The 25930-nt window shown below is 30.4% G+C and overlaps 2 protein-coding genes across 6 annotated transcripts; one reads left to right on the top strand and one right to left on the bottom strand.

Moving 5' to 3' along the window:
* Positions 1 to 8703: 8703 nt before the first annotated feature.
* On the bottom strand, positions 8704 to 12786 carry LOC130823939 (gibberellin 2-beta-dioxygenase-like). Its single transcript, XM_057688771.1, has 3 exons — positions 12322 to 12786; positions 11046 to 11388; positions 8704 to 9209 (listed from the first exon to the last, which is right to left on the bottom strand). The coding sequence occupies exons 1-3, from the start codon at positions 12732 to 12734 to the stop codon at positions 8955 to 8957; spliced, it is 1011 nt and encodes a 336-aa protein (XP_057544754.1). The 5' UTR covers positions 12735 to 12786; the 3' UTR covers positions 8704 to 8954.
* Positions 12787 to 15663: 2877 nt separating this feature from the next.
* LOC130823768 (uncharacterized) lies at positions 15664 to 23664 on the top strand. 5 transcript variants are annotated; one of them, XR_009046621.1, is made up of 10 exons: positions 15669 to 15982; positions 16051 to 16278; positions 16348 to 16469; positions 17147 to 17207; positions 17437 to 17577; positions 18929 to 19036; positions 19205 to 19433; positions 19513 to 19767; positions 21004 to 21287; positions 22594 to 23664. XR_009046621.1 is itself a non-coding variant. In XM_057688522.1 (9 exons), the coding sequence occupies exons 1-9, from the start codon at positions 15776 to 15778 to the stop codon at positions 22671 to 22673; spliced, it is 1431 nt and encodes a 476-aa protein (XP_057544505.1). In that variant the 5' UTR covers positions 15664 to 15775; the 3' UTR covers positions 22674 to 23664. The 5 variants fall into 5 exon arrangements, 3 of the variants coding, with proteins under 3 accessions (XP_057544505.1, XP_057544507.1, XP_057544506.1); XR_009046620.1 differs by lacking the exon at positions 21004 to 21287 and having other exon boundaries at positions 15670 to 15982; positions 22594 to 22955; positions 23040 to 23664; XM_057688522.1 differs by lacking the exon at positions 21004 to 21287 and having other exon boundaries at positions 15664 to 15982.
* Positions 23665 to 25930: the final 2266 nt, after the last annotated feature.

Here is a 25930-nt window from a genome sequence, read left to right on the forward strand (position 1 = left end):
TTCTCTTAATTTATCTAATATTTATCTTTATTTTTTCCTATATCATTTTCATGTACAAACTTAATTAATATAATTTTTTATTTAATTAAAATATATATAAATTTGTAGACATCAATTATAATTACCGAAATTCATTAAATTCAAATAAAAATTACAATGCGCACGTAGAAAATAAATACACAAATTAAAAAAATAATAAAATTTTTATGTACAAACTTAATATAATTTGAAATTATGTCAAAAAATATCAAAACTGGTCTCATTTTATAGATCTCGAAAAAATATAAACATTGGTATAATTTATTTTTTTTTAAAAAAATCTAATTAATTAAGAAAATAGCCCTTTAAATTAATATAAAGCTAATTTTTTTCATCCAATAAAAAGGCGCCACATGGAAAGGCAGGGCAGCTGTGTGTCAGGCAGCAGAATTGCTTCATTTCTTGGCCAATCACCACTGGACACGTTGTATAGTTGTTGAAAAAAATGGAGTGACCATTTGAGTGAACGGGTCACATGATGACCATTTTTGCCAATCTTTTCCACAACCACCCTCATATTAAATCACCACTAAGAGCATTTTACCTTTAGTTTGGTCATATAATCTAAAATTAGATCATCAATAAGGATGCTCTTAGAGGTTAATACCCCTCTTAGCTCGTTATATTATTCATGATTAATCAAAAGTTAGGATTATTACGAAGAAATCAGAAAAAGTTATATTATTCTAGACAATTTTTCCTTATTATTATAATAATTATTATTAGAAAAATTCTATATGATAGCAACAAGGTTTGGCTAAACGCGAGTGGCAACACTTATTTACGATTAGTCTACATGATAGCAACAACGTTTTAAGCTTATAAATATTGTAACAAATCTGTCAAATATTTGTTAAAATTGAATGAAAAGACATTTACCATTACTTTTACTTTTATTTGAAATAAGTATAAAAAAAGAACTCTAAAGAAATCCATAAACCACTAAGTCCCACCCCACCATCACCCAACCCCTACCCACGCAGTCCTACACACACCCACCAAACCCATCCCCACTATCACCTCCACCTTCACACATATTACTCCACCCCGGCTCAACGGATCACCGGTGACTACTCATGGAGACTGTAGACTGGCCCCACAGACCAACATAAGTCTTTCCAACACACTTTGGCCTCACTTACGCGCATCCAGGAAAACTTCCCAAGAGGTCACCCATCCTAAGATTGCTCCCCACCAAGCACACTTAACTGTGGAGATCTTAGCAAATGGGCTCCATGAAAAAAAGATGCACTTTGTTGATATGAGTAGTCTATTAATCCTTTTTCTCAAGCTAAATCTAGGGTATCACACTCACCCCCACTTAAGAATACAACGTCCTCGTTAGACCGTAATTTCAGGATCTTTTACCCCGCTAGGTGCATTAAACACACAATCAGCCACGATCGCAGGGTCGCTTTGATACCATTTACAACACCCCGGCCAAACGGACTATTGGTGACTACTCATGGAGACTGTAGAATGGCCTCACAAACTAATACAAGTCTTTCCAGCACATTTCGGCCTCACTCATGCGCACCTAGGAAAACTTACTAGGAGGTCACCCATACTAAAATTGCTTCCCACCAAGCACGCTTAATGTTGAAGTTCTTAGCAAATAGGCTTCCATGAAAAGAAGATGCACCTTGTTGATATGAGTAGTCTATCAATCCTTTTTTTCAAGCTAAATCTGGGGTATCACACATACCCACAGATATTCAGAAACATTTCTGACCACAAATAACCCTCAAACTCCACTGTCAGTCTGTCACACTCACCAACAAGCACACCCCATCCCTCGTAAATCACCATCGAAATCTCTTGCCCTTATAGCCTAACCACGCACTACCATCTTCTAGTTGTTCGAGGTTGCACACCCAATAAATTAAATATGCATCAACCACAAATAACTTGTTTTTCCAAGTGCGTTGACCTATTTTTTAAGGTGGGATGGGTTAACCGCCACCATTGACGCCTTTTCAATGGTGGTGGTTGTTAGGTTAAGGTGGTAGTGATGGTGATAGGTGGGATGAGTTTTGAGTGGTTTTTAGGGTTAGGGTAATGTTGAAGGTTGGGCGTGGGTCAGTGGATTCTTGTGAGTAGGTAGGGTTTGTGGTGGAGATAGTGGTAGTGGTGTTCTTCGTCAGTGGGTAGGTGAAGTTAGGGGTGATACTGTGGTCTGGGAGGTTTTTATTTTTTTTAAATAACAAAAACAAAAAAAAGGCAAAATCTGAAAAATAATAAAAGTTAACAAAATATTCAAGTTTCAAATGGAATTTGCTACAATTTCAATAAACTTAAAATCATATTGCCACCATGTGAAAAAATCATAAAAACGTTTATGCCACTCGTAATTCGTCAAATCTCATTGTTACCATGTATAATTTCTCTTATTATTATTATTACAATTTTTAATATACCAAGCTTTAGTTTTTAATAGTTGCTAAAACCACTATAGCAAATATTGTTCATCAAACTGATCTTATTTTGCATATACTTCTCTATATAATGTAAATTATACTCAAGTGGTATTTTATTTGATTCATTTTAATGTATATTTTAATTCGTTTTAATGTATATTTTAATACTATTAACTTTTTATTTATCATATAAAATTAAAGAATATTAAAAATTAAAATTCTGTATTAAATAGCATGAAAAACAGAATTATAGCAAACTATTAAAAATCAAAGAAAGTATTATTGTTGGTGTTATCAATTATTATATCTAATTAATAATAATAATAATAATAATAATAATAATAATAATAATAATGATGATGAATAAAAGTAGTAGTGGTAGTAGTAATAATAAGTTTAATAATAATGTTAAATAAATAATACAATTTAACAATAATAATAATTACAAATGATAATAACAAATGATAATAATATTCAAAATACAAATAAATATAGTACTAATTATAATAAAAATAGTAATTAATAATTATAATTATAAAAATATCTTAACTATTATAGTTTATTAATTAGTATGAAAAAATTATGATAACATTAACCTTATGAAATCAAATCTGTTAAGATTAGATTCGATCGACTCAGCCCGTACTCAGATCATATCAAATTAGACTTTAATAACTTCTAACTATATTCAATTAGATCAAATAAAAAAAACATGCCTTAATCAATACAAATAAAGAATTCCACTTATACAAAAAGTTGATAAAAACATTTAAATCATCAACATATACATTTGTAAATAAAATGGAAAGAACCCAATGTTAGCTAGAACCAATGGAAACCGCATCTAGTTATTGTTTATCCTATTTGGGTCGATCCCAACTAAAAGCATCATCATACTTTCATAATGATTTATAAGGTCCCTGGCCACAACAAAAAAAACCACCGCTAGTAAAGGTTTCCATTCCCTACAAGTCTAACCGTCAAATCAATACTCCCTCCTATTCATTTTAGGTGTCTCATTTACTTTTGAGATACTATTCATCTATCACTTTTAAATTGCATTTTATTATTAATCTATAAGTTAAAACATAGTCATGTGGGATCTTATTTGATTCGTTTGATGTAAAGATTATTAATATCAACTTTTTATAATTTTTAATTATACATAACTCGATATATCAAAGATTGAATAAGTACATTGGATAGAGTGCATATGAATAGGAGGGAGTATATACTATTTTCAATAAAACTTAAAAGAATATTAAAATGATAGTATACCATAAAGTATACATATTATCAAAATTTGTTATTTACCATAAAAGACTATTATTTTTTTGTTCATTTTTTTCTTGCATTCATGTGCTATAATTTCACTTTATGAAAAATTTCTTTCTTGTTTACCATTACATTGTTTACCTTTAGATTTAATTATTTTACAATTCAATTGGTCGTCAAGAACTACTATATCAAAACTCAATAAATAAATTACGAATAAATTATCAACTAAAATAATGTATAAATAGCATGTACGATGTATATCTTTTACGGCCCGTTTGGTAGATAGTAATGAATTAATGGGAATGAAATGTTGTAATGGCAATAGTAATGAAGGAATGAATATGAGAATTGGTAATGGAGATTCTTTTGTTTGATATGCATGACTAAAGAATGGTAATGGAAGATAATATTCCATTGATTGCATTTGGTTGTTAGTAATAAAAAATGGTAATGACTCTTTGTTTCATTATTGTATATTTGTATCTAAAAGTATTATTGTATCTAAATTAGTCTATCTAATGATTCTTTTTTTAATAATAATATTTTTTTGGATAATTACATACATTACCTTTTTTTTCTTCATTATTTTTTTTCTTCAGCTCGAAACAACATTACCTTATTTTATTACCACAGTAATACTTCATTACCATTACCGCCTAATACCATGTTGTTTGATGGTAATGAAAATGGCCCTTTTTGGTAATTTCATTACCTTATTTTATTACCATCCATTACCATTGAAGGCATCCAAACAACCAAAATTTTCATTACTTAATTTTATTACCATTACCGCGCTCTAATACTATGTACCAAACGGGCCGTTAGTATTATTTCTATTATGTAATTATATTTCGTATGTATCTACATCACTTTGCATGTCTATTCGTGCAAATTTGATATTCTTTCAAATCAATCTAAAAAAATTTGATGTCTTATGCTGTTTTTATCAAATCTTTCTAACTCCATCAAAAAGATATCGTGGTCCTATGTCATTTTGAACAAACATTGTATGAGAAAAATTATTTTTTCACTCTGAACGCTGAATATAAAAAATTATCGTATTAATATACTATTACTAATTTGTATTATGTAGTAAAGTTAAAAAGATAGATGATTATATAGAAAAACTTATTCATTTTATATTTAGGAGCAAATAATTATATTTTTTATCCGAATTTTTGCATTTAAACAAAATTAGATGTATTCATCGATTATATATAGTTGCTTTTTTAAGTAAAATTCTTGTATGGACTTAGCTCTAAATATTGGACACATTTTCATTAAAGAGTTGAATCAAGTGAATGAATCAATTGGGAACAAAATTCGTACAAGATTTACTTTGATTTTTATTAATCATAGTTAAATTAATTAGATCATATTAATGTGAATTAAATTGTACAAGACTTACGAAGAAAATAAGGGAATATTAAAATTGATTCTTTGAATGTTAAATTAAAATCTCAGAATCTCATACAAAAGTTAATTGAAAATCATAAATGCTGCGTATCAATTTTTTTCATTATAGCACAAAAAAATAACCAATAAATTAATTTTAAGCCGTATAAATTATTGAATTTAGCCTTTGTGAATTTCTTATATTTTAAAGTCATAAATTACTCTTCTTCATATCAAATGGCTAACATTTTCCCATTAAAACAAAGAAATATTCAGCACTAATGTCTCATTTGCTTTTTGAACACTATTCATCTCTTACTCTTAATTTGTATTTTATTATTAATCTACAAGTTAAAACATAGCCATGTGAGATCTTGTTTGATTCGTCTCAATGCAAGGATTATATCAACTTTCTATAATTTTTAATGCACAATTAGAGATATTAAGAATTGAATAAGTGTATTGGATATAGTGCATAAAATAAATGGGACGTTAGTGCTGAATTAGAGGGAGCACTATCTAGAAGTATAATATTTATGGAAAAACAATTTTCGTAAAAACCTAAATTTAATAAAAAAAATTGTAGAATTGCGTTTTGAAAATAGGGTCATCAAGTGCAAAGCCAGAAAATAAAAGTTAAAATGATCGAAAAACTATGAAACAATATTAGCAATATCTAATTACTTTTTTTGTGGGGACGAACTAGAAAAAGAAATCACAAGAATAGACTGTGAAAGTAGGTCGCAGAGCCTGACCCCTGTCGGCCCCCATGTGGCTTCGCCGTTGGTGCTCATGTAATATTTTTTCAAATACATGATAAACTGAGGGGAAAATCAAGAATCAAACTCAATTTCTAAAAAAATAATATTAATACATGTTCTAATTGAGATAAGATTCAAATATGGTGACACACTGACACCCTTATATTTGATAATTGATGTAAAATCAAAATGGATGAGCTAAAGCTAGACTATTAAATGACCATAGTAGAGTTAAGAAGAGTATCTAACTAAATGGTCCAAGGTGTAGCTGTACCAAACTTTTGGTTCATTTCCTTAGGTTCCTAATGTCCCAATCGACCAATAATGGGATACAACTCAATGTCTTCGTCAAATAATTGTTGCCATGAAAAGTTCCTTCCTATAGAGCTTGTTGAGAATTGGCCATTTTAGATCCACCCACTTCGAACATTATTTTGGGTTGTGATAATGCATGAAAATGATACTTCTGTTGCTTGTCAAATTTTCCTTCACGGGTGGATGCTATTTCAACATTGATTTTTGATATAATATTTAAAAATAAACTTAATAAAAATATTTGTTTAAAATAATTATTATTGAAGCTCTATAATATATTATATACTCTATTATTTATACAACTAAAATTAAATATAGAAAATAAAGAACGGACGAATTATAAAGCAATGTGAAAAGAAAGACCTTGTCAAAGAAACATGGTTGCCCAATTGAAAGGAAGAGTTGATGTGACCATACTTGCCAAGTAACAAATAGGAGACACAATATTGTAGGGGCTCTATGATTTTATATACTTCCTCTGTTCTGCATTTCTTGCTATAATTGCATGGGTATACATATTAAGAAAAATGATTGACTTACAATGTAACTGATTGTTTACTTTATAGAGTATAGTATTTTATTATTGTTAATTGAAAAAGAAAAAAAATAGGTTGTTGGGAATAGGTAAAGATTAAATAATGATAGGTATAAAAGTTAAAGAGGTATAGAGTAGGATAAAAATAAGGATGGTAGAACTTTAAATGATTATTTTATTACTAAAAACGAAAATGTAGCAAGTAATATGAAATTGCCAAAAATAGAAAATGTAGCAGGTATTATGGAACGGAGGAAGTACATATTTGTAAACCATAATTTTATGGTAAAGAAATCAGTTTTACTAAAAATTTAAGCTATTGATTAAGACCACAACGTACCGGTGATTGGGATTGTTAGTAATACCATATGAATTTTCAATTTTGGCATCAATTGTGCAATAAAATAATTGGGATTATAGACTACCATATAAAATTTCTCTTTCATTTTTTTATTTATACTTTGAAAGGTGCTCTTTGCTTAGTACTTTCTTCGTTTTTTACTTACACTCAAGGACAATTTGGCACTATTTATTATGTCACTTAATTTTTATATTATTGTTAATCTATATGTTAAAACCTAGTCAAGTGGAATCTTATTAAAGTTGTTTCATGTGAATTTTATTGATTTTTAGAATCTATAATATTTCGTTGTGTATAATTAAAAGAAATATTAACGATTGAATTACTGTATTGGTCATGTGAAAGTGTCTTTGGATGCAAGTAAATAAAAAAAGAGGAAGCATAATTTTTAAAAAATCAGGTCTTATTTCAGTTGAGGATACATAAGTTCCACATTTTAGGACATATTTCTACATAACCCTTTCACTTCTCTTAGCTGACTCTATAATTAAAAAAAGTTTTTGATGTAGATATTTGTATAGAAAAATAAGAAATAAATATAAATGTAAAGATATAAAGAAAAACAAGCATAAATAAAAAGTTGAGAAGATCTTTATAATGAATTGTGTTAAAACATTTATTCTATTATTTATGTGAATTTGCACATAATATTTACTATCAAAGATTTATCGCAATTTGTAAAACAACTTTTTTACTAGTGTTATTACTAATAAGGATAAAATTATTTTTAGATAAAAGTCGTTTAATGACATTAAGATATTATATTTATCTTTCATAGAGAAAAATAAAAATGATCAATATGAAAAGGGCACAAACATATAATAAAGGAGGAAAATATAGGGGCCAATAAGTGATCAAATCATATATGAAACATAGGACGTGCCAAGTTTACTACCAAGAGAAACTTAAAGAGGTTACCATAAAATTAATTGCAAATTGGAAACACAACACAACTCTTCTTTATCTCCGACAACACATAGTAATTGCCACATACCGATTATATCACTCCATAGAATCTACTCCTAATAACTCCATTTGTACCTAACATTTTATGATATAGTTACTTTTTAAATACTGTTCATCAATCGGTCTAATTTATATTTTATTTTTAATTTATGAAATAAAATACATTTAAATGAAATTTTATTAAGTGTAATTAAAGATATTAACAATTGAATCGGTGCATTGGATAATATAAAAAAGTAAAGTATAGAAAAATACTAGAGAAGAAGAGAGTACATCCCAAACCACTAACGTGCAATTTGGTTGTTGGTATTTAAAGATAATAATGAGAATAATTTATAATGTAAAGTTTTTTGTCAACTATTTTTCATATATGGTAAAACCACTAACAAAAAATTTCTTACAATATACATTTTCGCTTATATTCTTACTTCTGAGTAATTCTTTTGCAGATTCATCATATACCATTAAAAATATGTCCATGACATGAAATCATCATTTTAGTTATGTCTAATACTTATGGACTTCTCTTATTACTATTATACATTACCTTTATTGACGATTTTAGTATGAGTTCATACTAAATCCAAAAAACAATTATATAAACTCTCATCCAGTGATAAAATACACATTATTCAATAAATTTCGAAAACTCAAACATACTTCATACATTAAACTTTTTCTACATATTAATACAGGCGAAAATAGACTAAATAACTCGTATATTTAACATTTACCAAAGTGGTTGACTTTTAACTATTTAAGGGTCAACATGTTGCTAATTATACATAATAATTCTCGTTCTGTCTGGTTAAACTATAACCAACAAACTGAAACTTAATTTTTTGGTTAAAGTGTAACCAACAAACTGAAATATTGTTACGAAAAAATTAGGGCATAGGATTTCTCTTTACAAAACGTGAAAGGCGATCATCACTTAATCTAGATTGGTAAGCAGATTTTTTATAATCCCACCAAGTGAAATCCTCGTACAAGCTTTCTTCACCAGGATTCATAATACAAGATAAAGGCGTTATCTTTTCACACAAAGGAGGCCCTGCAAAGAAGATCATTGATATTCTTGATTTTTTGTTGTCGGCTAATACCCTGTGTTTTACACTCTTAAACCTTCCATTAGTCATCACCTGCAAAACAACCACAATCAAAGTAATGAATGTTTTTTCGTTTTAGGTTACGTAATCACAAAGCACAGAAAAACTCATGTGCATGAAAAAAAAAGTTGTCAGACAAATCATATAAAAGGTTTATTATGCTAAAATTTTTTATTATTGTGTTATTATTAAACTCAAAGTGAAAATGGCTTACGCTGAGACCGTTTTATATAAAAAGAATTTGTGAAAAAAAATATTTACTCTGATCTTCAATTAAGACAAGACTCAATTCTCAAATTAAATTAAATGAATGTTAAAAGTGAATTATTAACGTGCAATTTAATATTTAAGTCATCTAGTTGTCTCTCAATTTCCTTGGAAATTTTCATATGTACCTATATTTATATGATCAATTGTGAATGTTACTTACAATTAAAATGATAATTTTTCTATATTATAAAATTCAAACATTTTCAAAGATTACGGAGTATTTTTTATAACATAATAATCTTAATAATTTAAAAAAAACATTTTAAAATTCTAACAAATAAAGAAACATCATAAAACTAAAAATTCTCACTAAAATTTATTTCTATGTTAATTAAATGAGCTATTCTTTTTTACCTAATTAAGAGATTACCATACTTTTTTTTTAGTTTGTTCCTTTTACTTTGTGATAAAATGTCCCTTTTATTTTTTTTATTCACATCTATATATTTCATCTGTAACGTAATATCATTCACATAATAACTTAAAATCATTATGTAATATAAAATCGTGATAATTTCATAGGTACGAAAGAAGTGCGGGTATAAATTTATGTATGGAGATATTGTTTTTAATGAAGCCTAACAATTTTATGAAATTAAGAAAATACGTCACCTTGGACATGACAAATGAATGAGCTGAGATATTTGACGCACAAACTTATAGGAGTATTTTGCAAATTGCAAACTGAACCTTCCAAATTGGAATGACGTGGGTGTAAAATACTTCTAAATACTTCTATTACTATAATATTAATATCTTCCCAACCAAGTACAGATATACGAAATATGGATATGTTTGTGGAACTTTTAGATATCTTTTTTCCTTTTTTTATAGTACCTGCTGGATATAGTAGTTTACTCTTCAGTTTATTGCTTACGTTAACTCATTTTTTTAATTGATTATTTTAAGATTCTAAGTATTCATCTAAGTGGTCACTTTATCAATTTAAGTAGTAAAAATTTATCAATTTAACAAACTGTTTACTTAAATACTTACAACTAAATGTGAGCAATTTTCATTTTGAATTTTCACCATGTCTATAAAAATTTTCTAACCCACCCACAACAAAATTACTTTTATTAAAATTTTCTTTTAGATTCAAGCAAGAAGAGACATAATAAACGAAGGCATCTTGTCTCAATTATAAAACATGAAATCCTGCGTTCAATTCTCATTTTTAACCCATGGGGTGTTTGTTAATTGACTGTTTAATTGGTTTGTTTGACCAATTAAAAATATTGGTTGTTTGTATTTGACTTTTAAACTAGTTGAAAAAGCTAATTGTTTATGAAAATATTTGGTAAATTTATTATTGACTGTTGGTTGTTTATTAGAGAAAAAGTAGACCAATAAGCAAAATCCAACAAAAAAACTAACTGGAGTAGCTTTTTATTTTGAGTTAAAAGTTAGTTTTTCGGCTGACTTAAAAGCCATTTAATAAAAATTTTTTTATTGTTTGACGAACCAACAAATCAAACACTAAAAATCAATGTAAAAGCCAAGTATCAAACACCCGTATAACGACCATCCTTGGGAGGCTCGGCCTAGTTTATAATAAAAAAAAAAGACATGCACAAAGTAAAGAAAAGAGTAGAGTACCTGCAAACAGTCACCAACAAGAATAAAAAAGGAATGATCATCAGGTGGAACAGAGAGCCAAGTACCATCTTGAGCAGAAATTTGTAAACCAGCAGTATTATTTGAGCGTAAAATTGATATAATTTGAGGATCCGTATGTTCACCAAATCCCAACAAACCTTCATCTGGATCTGGTCTTGGTGGATAATGGTTTAGCCTAAAATATGAGTCACTTTTTTCATCTTTTATCATTTTACTCAACACATTTTTCCCTTCTCTCCCTACATTTAATCCTTCTGCTATCATTTCTAATATTTGCACCGCCATTTTCTTCATTTTTCCTATATAATTTACTATTGCATACCTGCACAATACCAAAAATGTCACCATCAGTTTCAAATATAATAAAACGGAAAAAATATGTATCTAAAGTAAAAAACATTTTAACTTATATAGTACATAACATATTCTCCGAGTTTTGTCAAAAACTAACCATCAACTTAAACAAACACTTTGACTTTTACGCTTTTGTTGTAAACAGAAATATACTCTCTAATTAGTTTATAAGCTTCAAATTTTAATAATATAAAATAAATATGACAAATAATTATTTGTGAATTTTATTTATAGCTATATCCTCTTTGAGTTTGTATCAAAGTCCATTTTAGAATTTTTCTTTGATAAGGAAGAATATAAGTGAATTGATGAAATGTCAATGGAGCCATGTCCATAAACACCCAAACCACTGTACTATTCCATGATATTAAAATAAATAGCTTATATTCTTATAATTTATACTAAGTAGACTAGTTAGAGCGTTGCAGAATAAGACAGCGTCATAACAACTTATGCAAAAGAAGAAACAACAACTCTTATATGAGATCGTTTCATCATGAGACACTCATATAATTAACTCACTTCTCTAATATTATATTTTAAAATTATTAATGATCATTTTAAGACTATAAGTAATCAATTTAAGACTATAAATTTTATGTGGTATCAGAGCGAACGTAACGAAAAGTCATAAATCTAAACTACCCTTCTCAGCATCATGTTTTAGTTCGATAGACTCTCGTATGAAAAAGCATATTAGAGTATATGATATAAAAAAGCATATTAGAGTATATAATATATCATGGACGCTCAACCATAAGCTTAAACTTTTGATTAAATTGATTGCTTAGCATTTGAAACTTTTGATTAAATTGATTGCTTAGCATTTGCAAAGAAAACAGAGTAAAAGAAGAAAAAAGAGGGAATTAGTAGAAAAAGCAAGAGAAAGAGTGAAATATACCTAAATACATCAGGATTTTCAGGGAAAATGGCAAGACAAATTTGAGCGATAAAATCAGGAGAAGCCGAAAGAAGAAGGTATTCAACCCATCCAATATCCCCATTACGCCCAATATTCTTATTACCATACCCAAATGGGTTGGGAAACCCAGCACTTTCCTTATTAATTTGGGGCAAACTAAAGAATTTACGAGCTTCATCTTCTAAATCAGCCATCATTTGTATAGGAACACCATGATTTTTAACTTTAAAGAACCCAAATTCTTTACAAGCTTTAACAACCATTGATTTTGCATCAGGATTACATAAATCAATGGTGGGAATAATTGATGGTGAAAAGGTGGTGGGATTGTTAATTGGTTTGCATGTTTTGATTACAATCTGGTCTAGTAAAAGTTGAGATAAAACTACCATGGTTTCTGTAAAGTTTTCGGTAAAATAAATGGATTGATGGAGATATGAGATTGTGTACTGCAGATGGTGCAGTTGCTTTATATTGACAAATGGGGGAACACCGAGAATGATCAAAGGTTAAGTTTAAATACATGTATTTAAAACAGATATGATAATTTAATATTTATTTAGCATTGTAATTAAATATGATTTGATTTAACTTGATTTACGTTGATGTAAAAATATAAGATTCGGTTTTCAATCGAACTAAAACTCCTAACTCGAAATCGATTTGATGACTCGAATAAACACTTCTTCGAATAATGGAAAAGCAATTAATGGTAGAATTGAAAGGAAAATTTCTCAAGAATAATTTATGATTTTTTGTATTTTGATCTAAAAACATAAAAATAAAAATAAAATAAATAAAAAGAGTTATAATATTTTTTGTGTATTTTTGATTCACCTTACCTTTTTAAAATAAGAAAAAACTAATTTTAAAAATTTCAATTTGATTGTTTCAAATCTAGAATTTTAATTATTATTTAAAACACTTAACTTCTGAAGATATTGTATTTCAAAAATCTCAATTTCAAAATACTCTCTTCGTATCCTAATATTTTTATCATTTAAAATATTTCACTTTAAAGAGAGAGTAATTTGACTAAAATTTTTTAGAGATATAAAGAAAATAAAATATACTCATAAAAGATTTTATTAGATTGTCTTAATATATACTTTTGTATCATTTTTTTTGAATTTTATGCTGCGTAATCAAAGATATTGAAATTCAAATATTACATTGAAAATTATTCAAAAAGTAAGTTGTAAGAAAAAAAACAAAGAAGATATTGTTTAAAAATCCTTATTTTCCAAAAAAAATTTACATTGATCAATAAAATAATACCATGATAAATTAATTATTAATTTAAAATAAAATATTTCTAAAATTGAAAGGTTTAGATAAAAGGCAAAGTCAAGAAATTTATAGGGAGTGTTTGGCAAATGGCTGATAGTTGATTATAGTATCTGATTTGACCAATTGATTTTATTAACTAGTTTGACCAGTTAATTTTAAACTCGCTGCTATAAGCAGTTTGTTAAAAAACAGCTTATTTGTATCAATAAACTGTTTCAACTAGTTAATTTACCAAAGACCAACATCAGTTGATTTAACCACCCAACCCTAATAAGTTAAAATTACTTAATAAGCTAATTTGCTAAAACAGCCGGCGATCAAGTTGAGAGTTAAAAAAGAAAGCATGATACTTCAAGTGAGAAGGTAGGAGAGAGAGAGTGAATAAAGGCAGGCGAGAGAAAGAGGAGGGGTGAGGTGGGGCGTGATGGGAAGAAGAAACGAAGTATAATAAGACGACATGTGTCGACTGTTTGATACATGATTTATGCCTCACTTGGGAAGGGATGCACTCAAGCAGGCCAGGATGCTGAAATCTCCTTATATTGCCTCCTTGGGACACGGATCTTTTCGAAACTGCTTTTTTTCTTTTTTATATTTATATAGATCCCCTCTTATAAATATTATAAATAGCTAGTTATTTGAGAAACCGTTTCTTCGATATTTACTTATTATATTATTAATGTCTACTTATAATATTTTTAATACTTACTTATCTTATTTTTAATGTCTACTTTTAATATCTTAAAAGTCTACTTACATTATTCTTAAGGCCTACTTATAATATTTAAAAAATATATAATGAATTGGCTTAATTAAAGATGGTCTCCTTGAGAGACCATCTCTCACAAGAATTTGTGATAAGTCTTAGGTTTAGACTTCGCATCAGAGTTAGGGTTAGAATTATCAATGTTTTAATTGGAATAAATATCGTCTTTTTAATGGATACGACTTTCAATAACTAATATAGTCATTTTCTTTTCAGATTTTACCTTGTAATTCCTTATATAAATACCACTAATTCTCAAATGAGATAGTGCATGGTGAAACTATTGTTATTGGACTAACATTTACATAATGCACATCTACTATTTTAAAGTGATGTTAGTAGATAATTGAGCCTCGTATGATCCAAAATTGACTCGTTGATCCGAATGAATAAGATAATAACTTAATAATTAAATAATTTGTTTTAACGCTAATTATTTTTTATAACTATGAAAAATATAAAAACATTAGATTTGTTAATTTCATATTACATTGATTAGTTTTTAGCATGCTGAAGTTGTCAAGTAAGGGTCCACAGTATGTTAAATAAGTGTTTTTAGCATGCTTAAGTTGTCAAGTAGGTGTTTTTAATCATCTGATTATTGTAAATCTCAAACACTTACTTGGTATACGTTAAAACAACTACTTGATATACCTCAAATACATACCTTTCATACCAAACCATACTTAATATACCATGAAACACCTACTTGACAACCTCAAATATCTGCTTGGTATACTTTAAATAACTGTTTAGTATACTCAAATCCCTGCATATCTTAAACACATACGGGGTATTCCCTAAACACCTAATTAGTATATTTTAAATACCTACGTGGTATATCTCAAAAAACCAATTTGACAACCCTAAAACACCTACGTGGTATACCCCAAATATGTACTTGGTATATCTCAAACTTTACTTGATATACCTCATATCTTTACTCGACAACCCTAAATACCTACTGATATATCTCAAATTTCTACTTGGTACACTCTCAATCCTTACATAGTATACCCTAAATCTCAACCATAGTAAATTTTAAAAGATAATTAATCAGTATTTTTTAATTAATTAGTTTTTGTGAGTTTGGCTTTTCAGAGTCGTAAAGTTACTAAAAATTAAAATAAATGTGTTTTTAAATATTAGATAGGCGGTAGGTGATAATTAAAAAATAAAAATTAGACAATCGATAAACAACTAGGAAAATTAGTATATTCTTTGGTTTTAAGATTATGGGTAGGCTCGTGAAAATGGAAGGGCAAATATAGTCAAACTCAAAATCTTTCATTAAAAGTGATATTATATAAAATCCAACCAAGGGGCAATTTTTAGGATGTAATTTGGATTTGGTGGCACGGATAACAAACAATAGAAATGTGGATGTGGGGTTTTCGATTGAGATTGACAGTGTTTAACAACAAGAAGAACGTCAAGAAGGATTATCCGGTCGATATTCCAATATTCCTTACTTTCTGCTACTTTTTCTTTACCTGCTGCGATTCAGCCATTGCTGAATCTCATGGTGATCCTCCCATTTCTCGAATTGCTTTTGGATCTTGCTCTAATCAAACCGCTCCTCAGGTCTGTTCTTGACTCCCTATGATCATGATTTTGTTTTTATTTCAGAATCTAATTGAAATTGATTGCAGATAATATGGAATCCAATCAATGAATTTAATCCTCAACTATTCATTTGGTTAGGAGACAATATCTATGGAGACAATAAACGCCCGTTTCGATTGTTCGGTAAACAACGCACTTTTGGACCTTGGAAAAATGTCGAAAGATTTTATCAATCTTCTCATCATGATATGCAATCTAAATTCAATCAGGCTAAGACCAATCGTGACTATGCTCTTCTTCGTAACCGTTCCAAGGTTTGTTTTAATTCGTAGATAGTATTTATTAATTTTGAATGATAATTGTCATCAAGCTGCTTTTGCTAGGTTATTGGAACATGGGATGATCATGATTATGGTTTGAATGATGCTGGAAAGGAATTCACTGCCAAATTCACCAATCAAAAGCTGCTTCTTGATTTCTTGGACGAACCTTTGGATAGTCCCAGGTCTGTTATTGTTTGTTGTTTAAGAGTTAAGTATTTGATAGTTTAGTTATGTATAAATATTCTTGATTTATGCACTCAGAATTGAAGACTATTATGCTTAATCTTGCTAACTATCAAGCAATATTCTACACTATTCTTGACTTCTTGTATTTTAGGCGAGATAAAACTATTGTTGTCGCAACACGTGGCACTTGAATCTCTCTCTTGAGTATCGACTCTTTGAACGTTTTCCTTTTTTCTTTTTTATCCTTATATAGGCGTAAGTGTAAAAATGCAGTAACAATCTCAATTGCGGTAACAAAACGATGATGCAGTAACGAGAGTGATGTGTATCATAACGCTTGGTTTAAACCATAAGATATGCCTTGATACACCCAGAACGTGGGTTTTTTACCCCTTTACAACCCTACAAATATCAGTTCGTTGTTTCTGAAAACCTTTACAATGTGGACAATTGATGCGATGCTGCCTTGTTTTTACACTGTGCTTATAGGTTATTATATCCTACTACTAATTCTTAACAAATTAACATTGTTTTTTTCCCAATTATTTGTGTTTGTATGTAAGCTTTTGTTCTTATATACCCTTGTTCATTGATATAGTTGACCTCAATCTTTGGGATAATTAAGGTTTTGCCATTGTCGTTGTTGTTCATTGAATCATCTGTTTAATTCTAGGAGAAAGCAAGCTGGTGTTTATACATCATACACGTTTGGCCCTGTTGGCAAGCAAATTAAGGTATATCTTTGCTTTGGTGAAAGTAGTAGACAAATGAAAACTTCATATCCAAATCCATAAAGGGTTGTCATCCTCTTTTTTCAATGTGCTCATAATTTGGTGAGAGTAACTTAGTAGCCAATCCCATGAAGTTGGGATTAAGGCTTTGGCATTGTTGTTGTACTTTACAAAATTGTTTGTTGTCTTGTTAATACTTATTACTTGGTTCTCATGTGTGTGAAACTTTCAGGTCATTCTCCTTGACACAAGATACTACAGAGATCCTTTATCAAGTGATGGGACTATTTTGGGAAGTCGGCAATGGAAATGGTTGGAGAAACAACTCTATGGTCAACCAACAGCCATTACCATTATTGGCTCCTCTATTCAGGTGCTGTAACCTGTAGGAAATAAGAAATCATAAATTTTTGCTAACATATTGCTACTTGAGTTGATGTTTGCTTTTAGTTATGAACTAGTAATGTACAATCATATTGTTATGAACGTGTACGTTGTACGATTATTATGGTACATATTTCAACGAAAGGGGCATAAAGAAAATGGGGAAGGGGGGTGGGACTGTGAATGTGGTGTATGGGAATGCAAAGATTTATAAATCTCAGTAGAGAAGGCTGTTGTTTGATACGGCCACACAAAAAATTTGTCAAATGTCATGCATTTTGGCAGTTGAAACTTATACTACCTTCAGCTCATGTTTGATTCCTCACTTACTTTCTCTAGGTTGTCCAAGAGATCTTCCCAATATCTTTTTGAATTAAAATGGTTGTGACAAAATCTCATGTTAGTCGGTGCATCTGATGCTCACTATATCCATTTTTAGCTTATACAAAGCCTTTGGGCTATTTGAATATCATGCATATTAAAATTTTGCATCTCCGTCACAATTTAATACATTGTACTTGAATCAAAATTTGTGTTTTCCATGCCACGTATATTTAGGAAGTCAAATATGGGATGTTGTAATGATGAAATTTATAAAGTTCATATTTTACTTGCACTTGTCTTGATAGTGTTGTTAGTATTTGTTACTTTCTAGTAGTAGTAAAACTCTTTAAAGGACTAGCTGACTTGGGTGTATAATTTGACCACTTGTTGGGGGAATACTAATTAGTCAGGGAGGAGATAGGGGAGAGGGAATGCACAACCTTTTTACAAACCATGATTTTTGAATGTAGTGATGGAGACTCTTCTTTAAATTTCGTTTGATCACTTTGTCAATTGTCTATCTCTTGTGTTAAAATTGTTTTGAATGATATGCTAACAATGACAGCTTGTAATTGTGTGTGACTTATTTGTAGTGTGCTCTTTTTCTTAAGAAATGTGTTATGGTTCTCATAACTTATACACATTATATCTTGTGCTTCCCAGTTGAATTGTGTCATATATGTATAAGTTTATGCTTTTACAATAATAGCCCAGGATTTATAGGACTTCGAAGCATGAAGTGGTTTGGATTATGTTACAAGCCTATGTTATACTTTAGTTTGTAAAATAATTTATGCTAATTAAATTTTTGTTGTTTATTGCTCCCTTCTGCCCTGCAGTAAATATGCACCTAAAATATATGACACAATATTGTGTATCACAAATGCAAAAGTAGACATTTTTAGTGTAAGAGAGAGGATTTCTTATTTTTTTTTTGTTTGATGGTTTGCCCTTTTTTTCCCTGGTTATGTGGAAATTGGTATATTTCTCTTTACTCTCATCTAATTTTTATTTAGGTCATATCAAATCATTCAGCAGTCACTAGTCCACTTAGTCTAATCGAGGGTTGGGGACGCTTTCCGAAGGAGAGGAAACGCTTCTTTCAGTTAATTAAAGATAGTAAGGTGAGCTGTCGAAAAATCTTTCACAATTCTATAATTTCACTTATGACTCACTGGAAAGTCTTGTCGCTACTCTTAAGATGTGTTGCCTATTCAGCAGAAAGTTGGAATTAAGTCTAAACTGCTAAATGTTCTTGTTGCTATAACCTCTCCCTACTTTCTGTTACATAGAGGGATGGCATTCTCTTCATCAGCGGAGATGTCCATTTTGCTGAAATTGCTCGTTATGATTGTGCAACAAGATATCCTTTGTATGACATTACCTCTAGTGGGCTGACACAATCGATTGAGGGAGTAGTCCCACCATCATTGCGTTTCTTAGTGAGACTAATTGCACGGCTCATACCTACTACTGTGAGAGTTATGGAGCGAAATTGCAGATACAAGTCATGTATATATGGTAACCTTGTCTTCCCTTCTTTACTGGCCTAGCTTGTAAAGTCACAATTTTGGTGGGTGATGTCAAAATGATTGTACAGGACAATCCAATTTCGGTGTCATTGAGGTAGAATGGAAATCTGATCCTGTGACTTTGAAAGTAGAAATTAGGGATATTAATGGGTCACCAGTCATCAGCAAGAAGATCCTGTTATCTGATATTCAGTCAAAGAGCATGAAACTGGCTGCCACAGGCCGTAGGGCCTCGCATCAGAACCACTGCTCTCTTGAAGTTGATCTCCCTTGGATTGTTAGATATCGCTTGGCCATTCTTGTCTTTGTTGCCATTATATCTCGTAAGTTTTCCTTTCTTCTAAACAGTTATATTCTTATAATTAAATGACACCCTTGCCTTGTTCAGTTTCTTCAATCTTTGTGTGTTCAAAAGATTGTTCTTATCACTTTCTAATAAGATTGTAATATCATTTAGGAAGAAAAGGAAAGAACGATTGGTTTACAGACTAGTGATAATTATCTTTCCTCCTGCAAGGTTGACCTGCCTTTAAAAATTAATATCCCCTTGGTCCAGGCCAGAAGTTCTTGAAGCTCTAGCTAAAACAAAGGAGTTAACACTTACTTTTGGTTGTTAGTATTAAATAGTGGGTGTGGTTTTTAATGTAATTTAGCTTAGAAAACTACTTGACAAGGTATGTGATTATGCTTATGCTACTCTAATAATTCCTTTTCTTCTCAAAGTTCACTTTGATCCAATGCCATTTAAAAAGTGATATTAAGTAGTAATAAAAAATTATGAAGAAAAACACATGTTTCAGTGTGAGAGTTTCGCTACCATAGAAATGACATAATTCACTTTATGAAAATAAACTGAAAGTCATTCTCATTATCATCAATTAATACCAATAACCAAGTGTCCCGTTACATGCAACTCTACACTTGGAACTGGAAATTACCGTGTCTTGAAATTTGAGCATTCTCCTCAGATGTGTTTTAAGATACATCTTCTCATGCCTACATCCCATTGCTTGTATCTTGCACACATAAACAGATGTTTCCATGTATATCGTGTATTAGCCAGAGCATGAACGTCATATTTCTCGGGGATTGACCACGGCCTTCATCTGACCATGTTTTTATGGTTAAATATAGTATTTCTCAATTTGTATATTCCGAATATGTTCCTAGTAAGTAACTACAGATTTACATAGACCATCACTTTAGATCAGTCTCATTTTCAGTGATCTTCATGATGCTTACAGTCAGGACTCATGGCCCATTTGGTTGGGACCAAGTAATTATAATAATTAATTGCGAATTACAGCCTCAGTGTTTGATGGTTTTGCGAATTACAACCTTGATATATTTTTTATTTTTTATTTTTTTTTTGCGAATTACGGTCTCCAAAGTTGCTTTTGACCACTATTCAGACCAGGTGACCGGATCCGTACAAAATGACCGGTTGACCAGCGTTTTTACCTTTGACTTTCCTTTTTTTTTTTGAGTTTTTTTTTCTTTTCTCATTTAATTCCTTCTTCGCCAATTACCTTTCTCTCTTCTTCTTCTTTATCTTGCAGAAGTTTTCTTTAAGTTGCATCTTGAACCGCTCAAGGATTATGATTCAATTTTTTCTTGAACCGCTCAAGGATTTATGATTCAATTTTTTCTTCACAAGAAGAGTCAAAGTTGGAGACAAACAATACTGTTTCATTTTCCAAGGTTTTGACGGTATCAGATTTTAACAAAGGAGGAGGGTTTACTGTGCCGGTCATATGTGCCGATAGTGATCTTCAAAGTCTCCATTAATCTTCAAAGTCCCTATTAATCAAGCCAAACTAAATGGCTAACTTCTTTTCTTCCGGTAATCTTTCAATTTTTTTCCATTAATCTTCAAAATCTCATTATCTTGATCAGTTTAGATTTTCTTGATGAAAATAATAGTATCTCCATCAATTAAATTCTTAGCATTCACAAATTTAGTCCAATTACTAGTAAACAAATGTCTGAGTGGTTTTCCTTGATAATTATGCCTAAACTCCCTAAGTTTTTCCATGAATATCGGAAGATTTTGAAATGGTTTATCAGCCTCTATTTAACGTTGGAAAAATCTTATCGGCACATTTGACCGGCACAGTAAACCCTCCTCCATTGTCAAAATCTGATACCGTTAAAACCTTGGAAAATGAAACAATATTGTTTGTCTCCAACTTTGACTCTTCTTCTGTTCTTTGTGAAGAAAAAATTGGATCATAATCCTTGTCCGGTTGAAGATGCAACTTAAAGAAAACTTCATCAGTATCGGGATCTGTAAGACTTCAATAAGACGACATAAAACACATCTCGCAGAAGGAGGGAGAGGAACAGAATATGAAGCCTGTGGAATATGTCCTTGAGGATAGTAATAAACTCTAGAAAAGAAGTTACCCATTTAGTTTGGCTTGATTAACGAGAATTTTGAAGATTAATAGAGACTTCGAAGATTATTAGGGATGAAGAAGAAGGAGTGAGATAAGTAATTGGGGAAGAAGAAATTAAATGAGAAAAGAAAAAAAACTCAAAAAAATTAAAACAAAAAAAAAGAAAGTCAAAGGTAAAAACGTTGGTCAACCGGTCATTTTATACGGATCACCTGGCCTGAATAGTGGTCAAAAATTAACTTTAAAGGCTGTAATTCGCAAAAGAAAAAAAAACCATCAAAGCTGTAATCAACAAAACCATCAAACATTAAGGTTGTAATTCGCAATTAATTCTAATTATAATGATAGTTTGTAGATCAAATTTTCATAAAATACACCATGACATTTCTATGGTAACGAAACTTTGATACTAAAAAAATTTTGTTCATAATTTTCCATTATCACCTAATACCACAATTACACTAATATTTCATTATTATTCCCACCATTTAGTACATTTGCTATATTGTTAGTTTAAGGAAGAGTGAGCTTCCGAGTAAATGGTACATTGTTTTTTCCTGGTTTCTATTTGGTTGTCTATGCTGTGATGGGGTGAAGCAGGTCAGATGTTTACCGAGTTTTGTGTCAACATGTGGATATCATTTTGCTATGAGATATTGAAACTTAATCTCGGAGGTTATGTGTACTGTTGGCTGTTGGGGGTGTGTATTTTCACCTATCGGCTGCTGACGTTTTTACTAAATATTGCAGTGTCGCTCCTTGCATTGGTTGGAATGTATTATTTAATAGTTATCTGCATGAAATGTCTTCACAAGCGCAAGTGTGATTGAGAAATTTTGACGCAGATCGGCAGCTATCATTTTCGTGTACAGATACTTGTGTAGGAAAAGCTTTGAAGCGATGACTATACGAGTGATTCTGTGACAATGTTACAGTAACCATTGTCTAAAGGAACTTGTTGAGAAACCACCCATTGTAGCTTGTGTGGTCTTGTTAGTAGCTAATATGAGAAAGGAATTGATCAAGGAGAAAACTTCAAGTTATCATATTCACATCTTTCACAGTTCTCTTAATCCTTGACATTTATTTGTCTTAGAATGTAGCATAATGAGGTAAATAAATAAAGACATTTTTTCTTTTAAGTACAATTGTCCCTGAATGACTACCAACTGTGTTATGTTCATATGCTGAATTAGATGGATTAAGCTTGGACTACATCCACAAATGAAATGTCAGACGATGTGACTTAGTTTGCCAAGAACTTTGACCTAGCCATTTTAAGCAAAGCTTTGTATTATACTCTTATATTTTGGAGTATCAAGAATGATGTACTTATTGCCATGGAGAAGAGTGTTCCTTTGTGATTAAGCGCAAGGTATACATGAGAAGTTATTGTCAAAGCATTGGTTTGTTGCTTGGAGTACTATGGTTACATCAGGGTTTGGAATGTTAAATCATTCACGTTAAAAATAGGTTACCTATGAGAGCTATTTGGGCAAGCATGGATAGTGTCTGAAAGGGCTTTTGGAGTTTAGCAAGGTTGTATGTTGAAATCATCATATGATCGAGTGCCGAGCAAGCAGTCATAATTCAATTTTATCTATTTTTGGTAGCCATTCGTTATGTATATGGGCATGAAACTAAGCCAATGTTTGATTTTGAGCTTCCTTCCTTAGCTGGTGTAGTATTTGGATTCTCTCGTTGTCTCTCTCTCTTTTTCCTCTCTTTCATACTCCTAATTTGTAAGTCTACCATTGTAATCCCTACACTTGTAAGCTTCAAGCTTATTAAACGATTAATACAATCAGAATTTACAATCTAGAAGTTTTTAGCCCACGATTCAGTCTGGTCTCATTTATTAATTGCGATGTAAATGATCTGTTATGTTTCAATGCTATTTAAAGTTGCTAAGATGAGGCTGAAATAGTCGCATGTGTACCACTTCAAATGATGCTAAACCTAATTTCTTTTTAGATTTATTATAATATTTCCATTAGTAGATAAATAAAACATTGCAATGATGAATAACGCTAAAGAAGATAACATTGTTTTGAATACCATCTCAATGACTTACTAGAAAGTTCCGTGCACATGAGATGTCAAGCGATGAGTCTTAATGATTTGAATTGAATTGATTGTGTTGACACTTATAACAAGATAGTTCAACTGTTGACAACATGTTTCTCATTGCAAAAAATTTTTTGTTTTATTATAGCTTCCCTCTAAAAAAGTTAAACAATCCTTGTGATCTAAATATATAAGAGTTCAAATACATGTCTACAAAAAATTACTTGCTTCATATTAATAATCAATTTCAATCTTAAATTTTGTTGTAACATATATATTTTCTTAGTGTTCTAAAATTTTAAAATTTATCATAAAACAAATTAAATATTATTAATTCAAATTTATTTAAAAAGACAATAAGTAATTTTGACAACCGTTAATACATAACCTTTACACAATTTTATTATAAACCAAATTAAACTCCCTCGTTTCATCATTTCATCATTTCAAATTAAAGAAAAAAAAAAAAAAAAAAAAAAAAAAAAAAAACCTCCCTTTGTTTCATTAGAAAATTCAAGTGATATCATCTACACAATGTTGCAGGTTATGTCTATTAAAAGGCGATGTGGGATAGCATGTATGAAACATTTCAATTCATGGGTGAATTGGAACAGAGAAATCAACTACCTAATCAAACAACAAAATACGAAACAATCGATATGAAGCCATTGAACAGGAGGTTGCAGAAAAGAAGACGAAGATCTCAAACTCGAGTCATGGAAAGGCAATTGAAGATAATTCTTTCTTACTCTGGAGATACTGATTTAGAATGTGTGCTTATTATATTGAAGAGTAAATATATTGTTTTGAAATTCAAAGTTTAGAACTAGTTTTTGTGTTCTGTAATAATGCTCTGAGTAAGGGATTATCAAAGTTAAATTGCAACACATCCGATCCCACATCCTAAAATGAAAGATGGGAAGCTCCTGCTTTCTTATAAATAGTCTCGTGTGAATTCCAACGGTTTTGCTTAAGTGTTCCCATTGGCTATCTTCTTACTTTAGAAGGTTGGGCTATATGGGCATAGTATAGAATTGTGCTTAGGGAGGTTTGGGTTTCTAGGGTCGGGTGAAGGGTTAGGATTAGGATAGAAGGATTTAGAGCCATAAGGGAGGGGGATTAACTTAGGGTAGGGGCTTAGAATAGAAGGTATATGTTTAGGGTAGGATAGTGCCTAGGGGAGGTTAGGGTAGGATAGGATAGGGGCCTAAGGTAGGGTATGATAGGATAGGGGCTTGGGATAGGGTAGGGGTTTAGGGTGGGGTAGGATATGATAGGGGTTTAGGGTAGGGTAGTATAGGGGTTTAGGGTAGGGTAAGATAGGGGTAATTGTAGGTTAGTGTGGTAGGATAGTGAAAATGTTACACACACGAATTGCGTTGGTCTAAATAATTGTGTTGGTCTAAATTGATGGTTTTGGAATTTTTTCGTCTAAGTTTTTGTGTTAATTCTTATGGTCTTCAATGTGATATTATAATTTATCGATCATTTCACTAAGATTTTTTCGTTATTTTCCCCTTCCCATAAAATTAAATTTTTGAAATATTTTGGGGTATCAAAACATGAGAAGTTGTGATAATTCTATGGAGTGAGCAAGGCAGAATGTAAACAACATCATAAGCTTGAGTGAGCAATCAAGTCGCTCAGGGGTGTCAAGCAAGCATATAAATCTCAATTCTTTCTAGAGACGTTTAAAACTAAATCCAACTTAACTCGACTTTAAAGTGAATTTCAAATAATGTAAAAATCAATGTGGATACAAGAACTGATTTTAAAACAATCCAAATTGATCCAATGATGCAAATAAACACCCTCCTTTCTTCATTTATTTCATTAGTTGAGCTCCCTATCAACAATTTTAACAAATTCTCAAATGTTCCTTCACCTAATTTATTGACATTGTTTGTTTTCTTAACCTTGAAAATATCCTTAGTTTAACATTTTTTGATATTTATAGTCCTTATATATTTTTCAATGACTTTATATAAATATAAAATTAGGTTATTAAATAAGTTGATAT

Source organism: Amaranthus tricolor, chromosome 9, assembly GCF_026212465.1.
Source record: "Amaranthus tricolor cultivar Red isolate AtriRed21 chromosome 9, ASM2621246v1, whole genome shotgun sequence".
Taxonomy (NCBI): domain Eukaryota; kingdom Viridiplantae; phylum Streptophyta; class Magnoliopsida; order Caryophyllales; family Amaranthaceae; genus Amaranthus; species Amaranthus tricolor.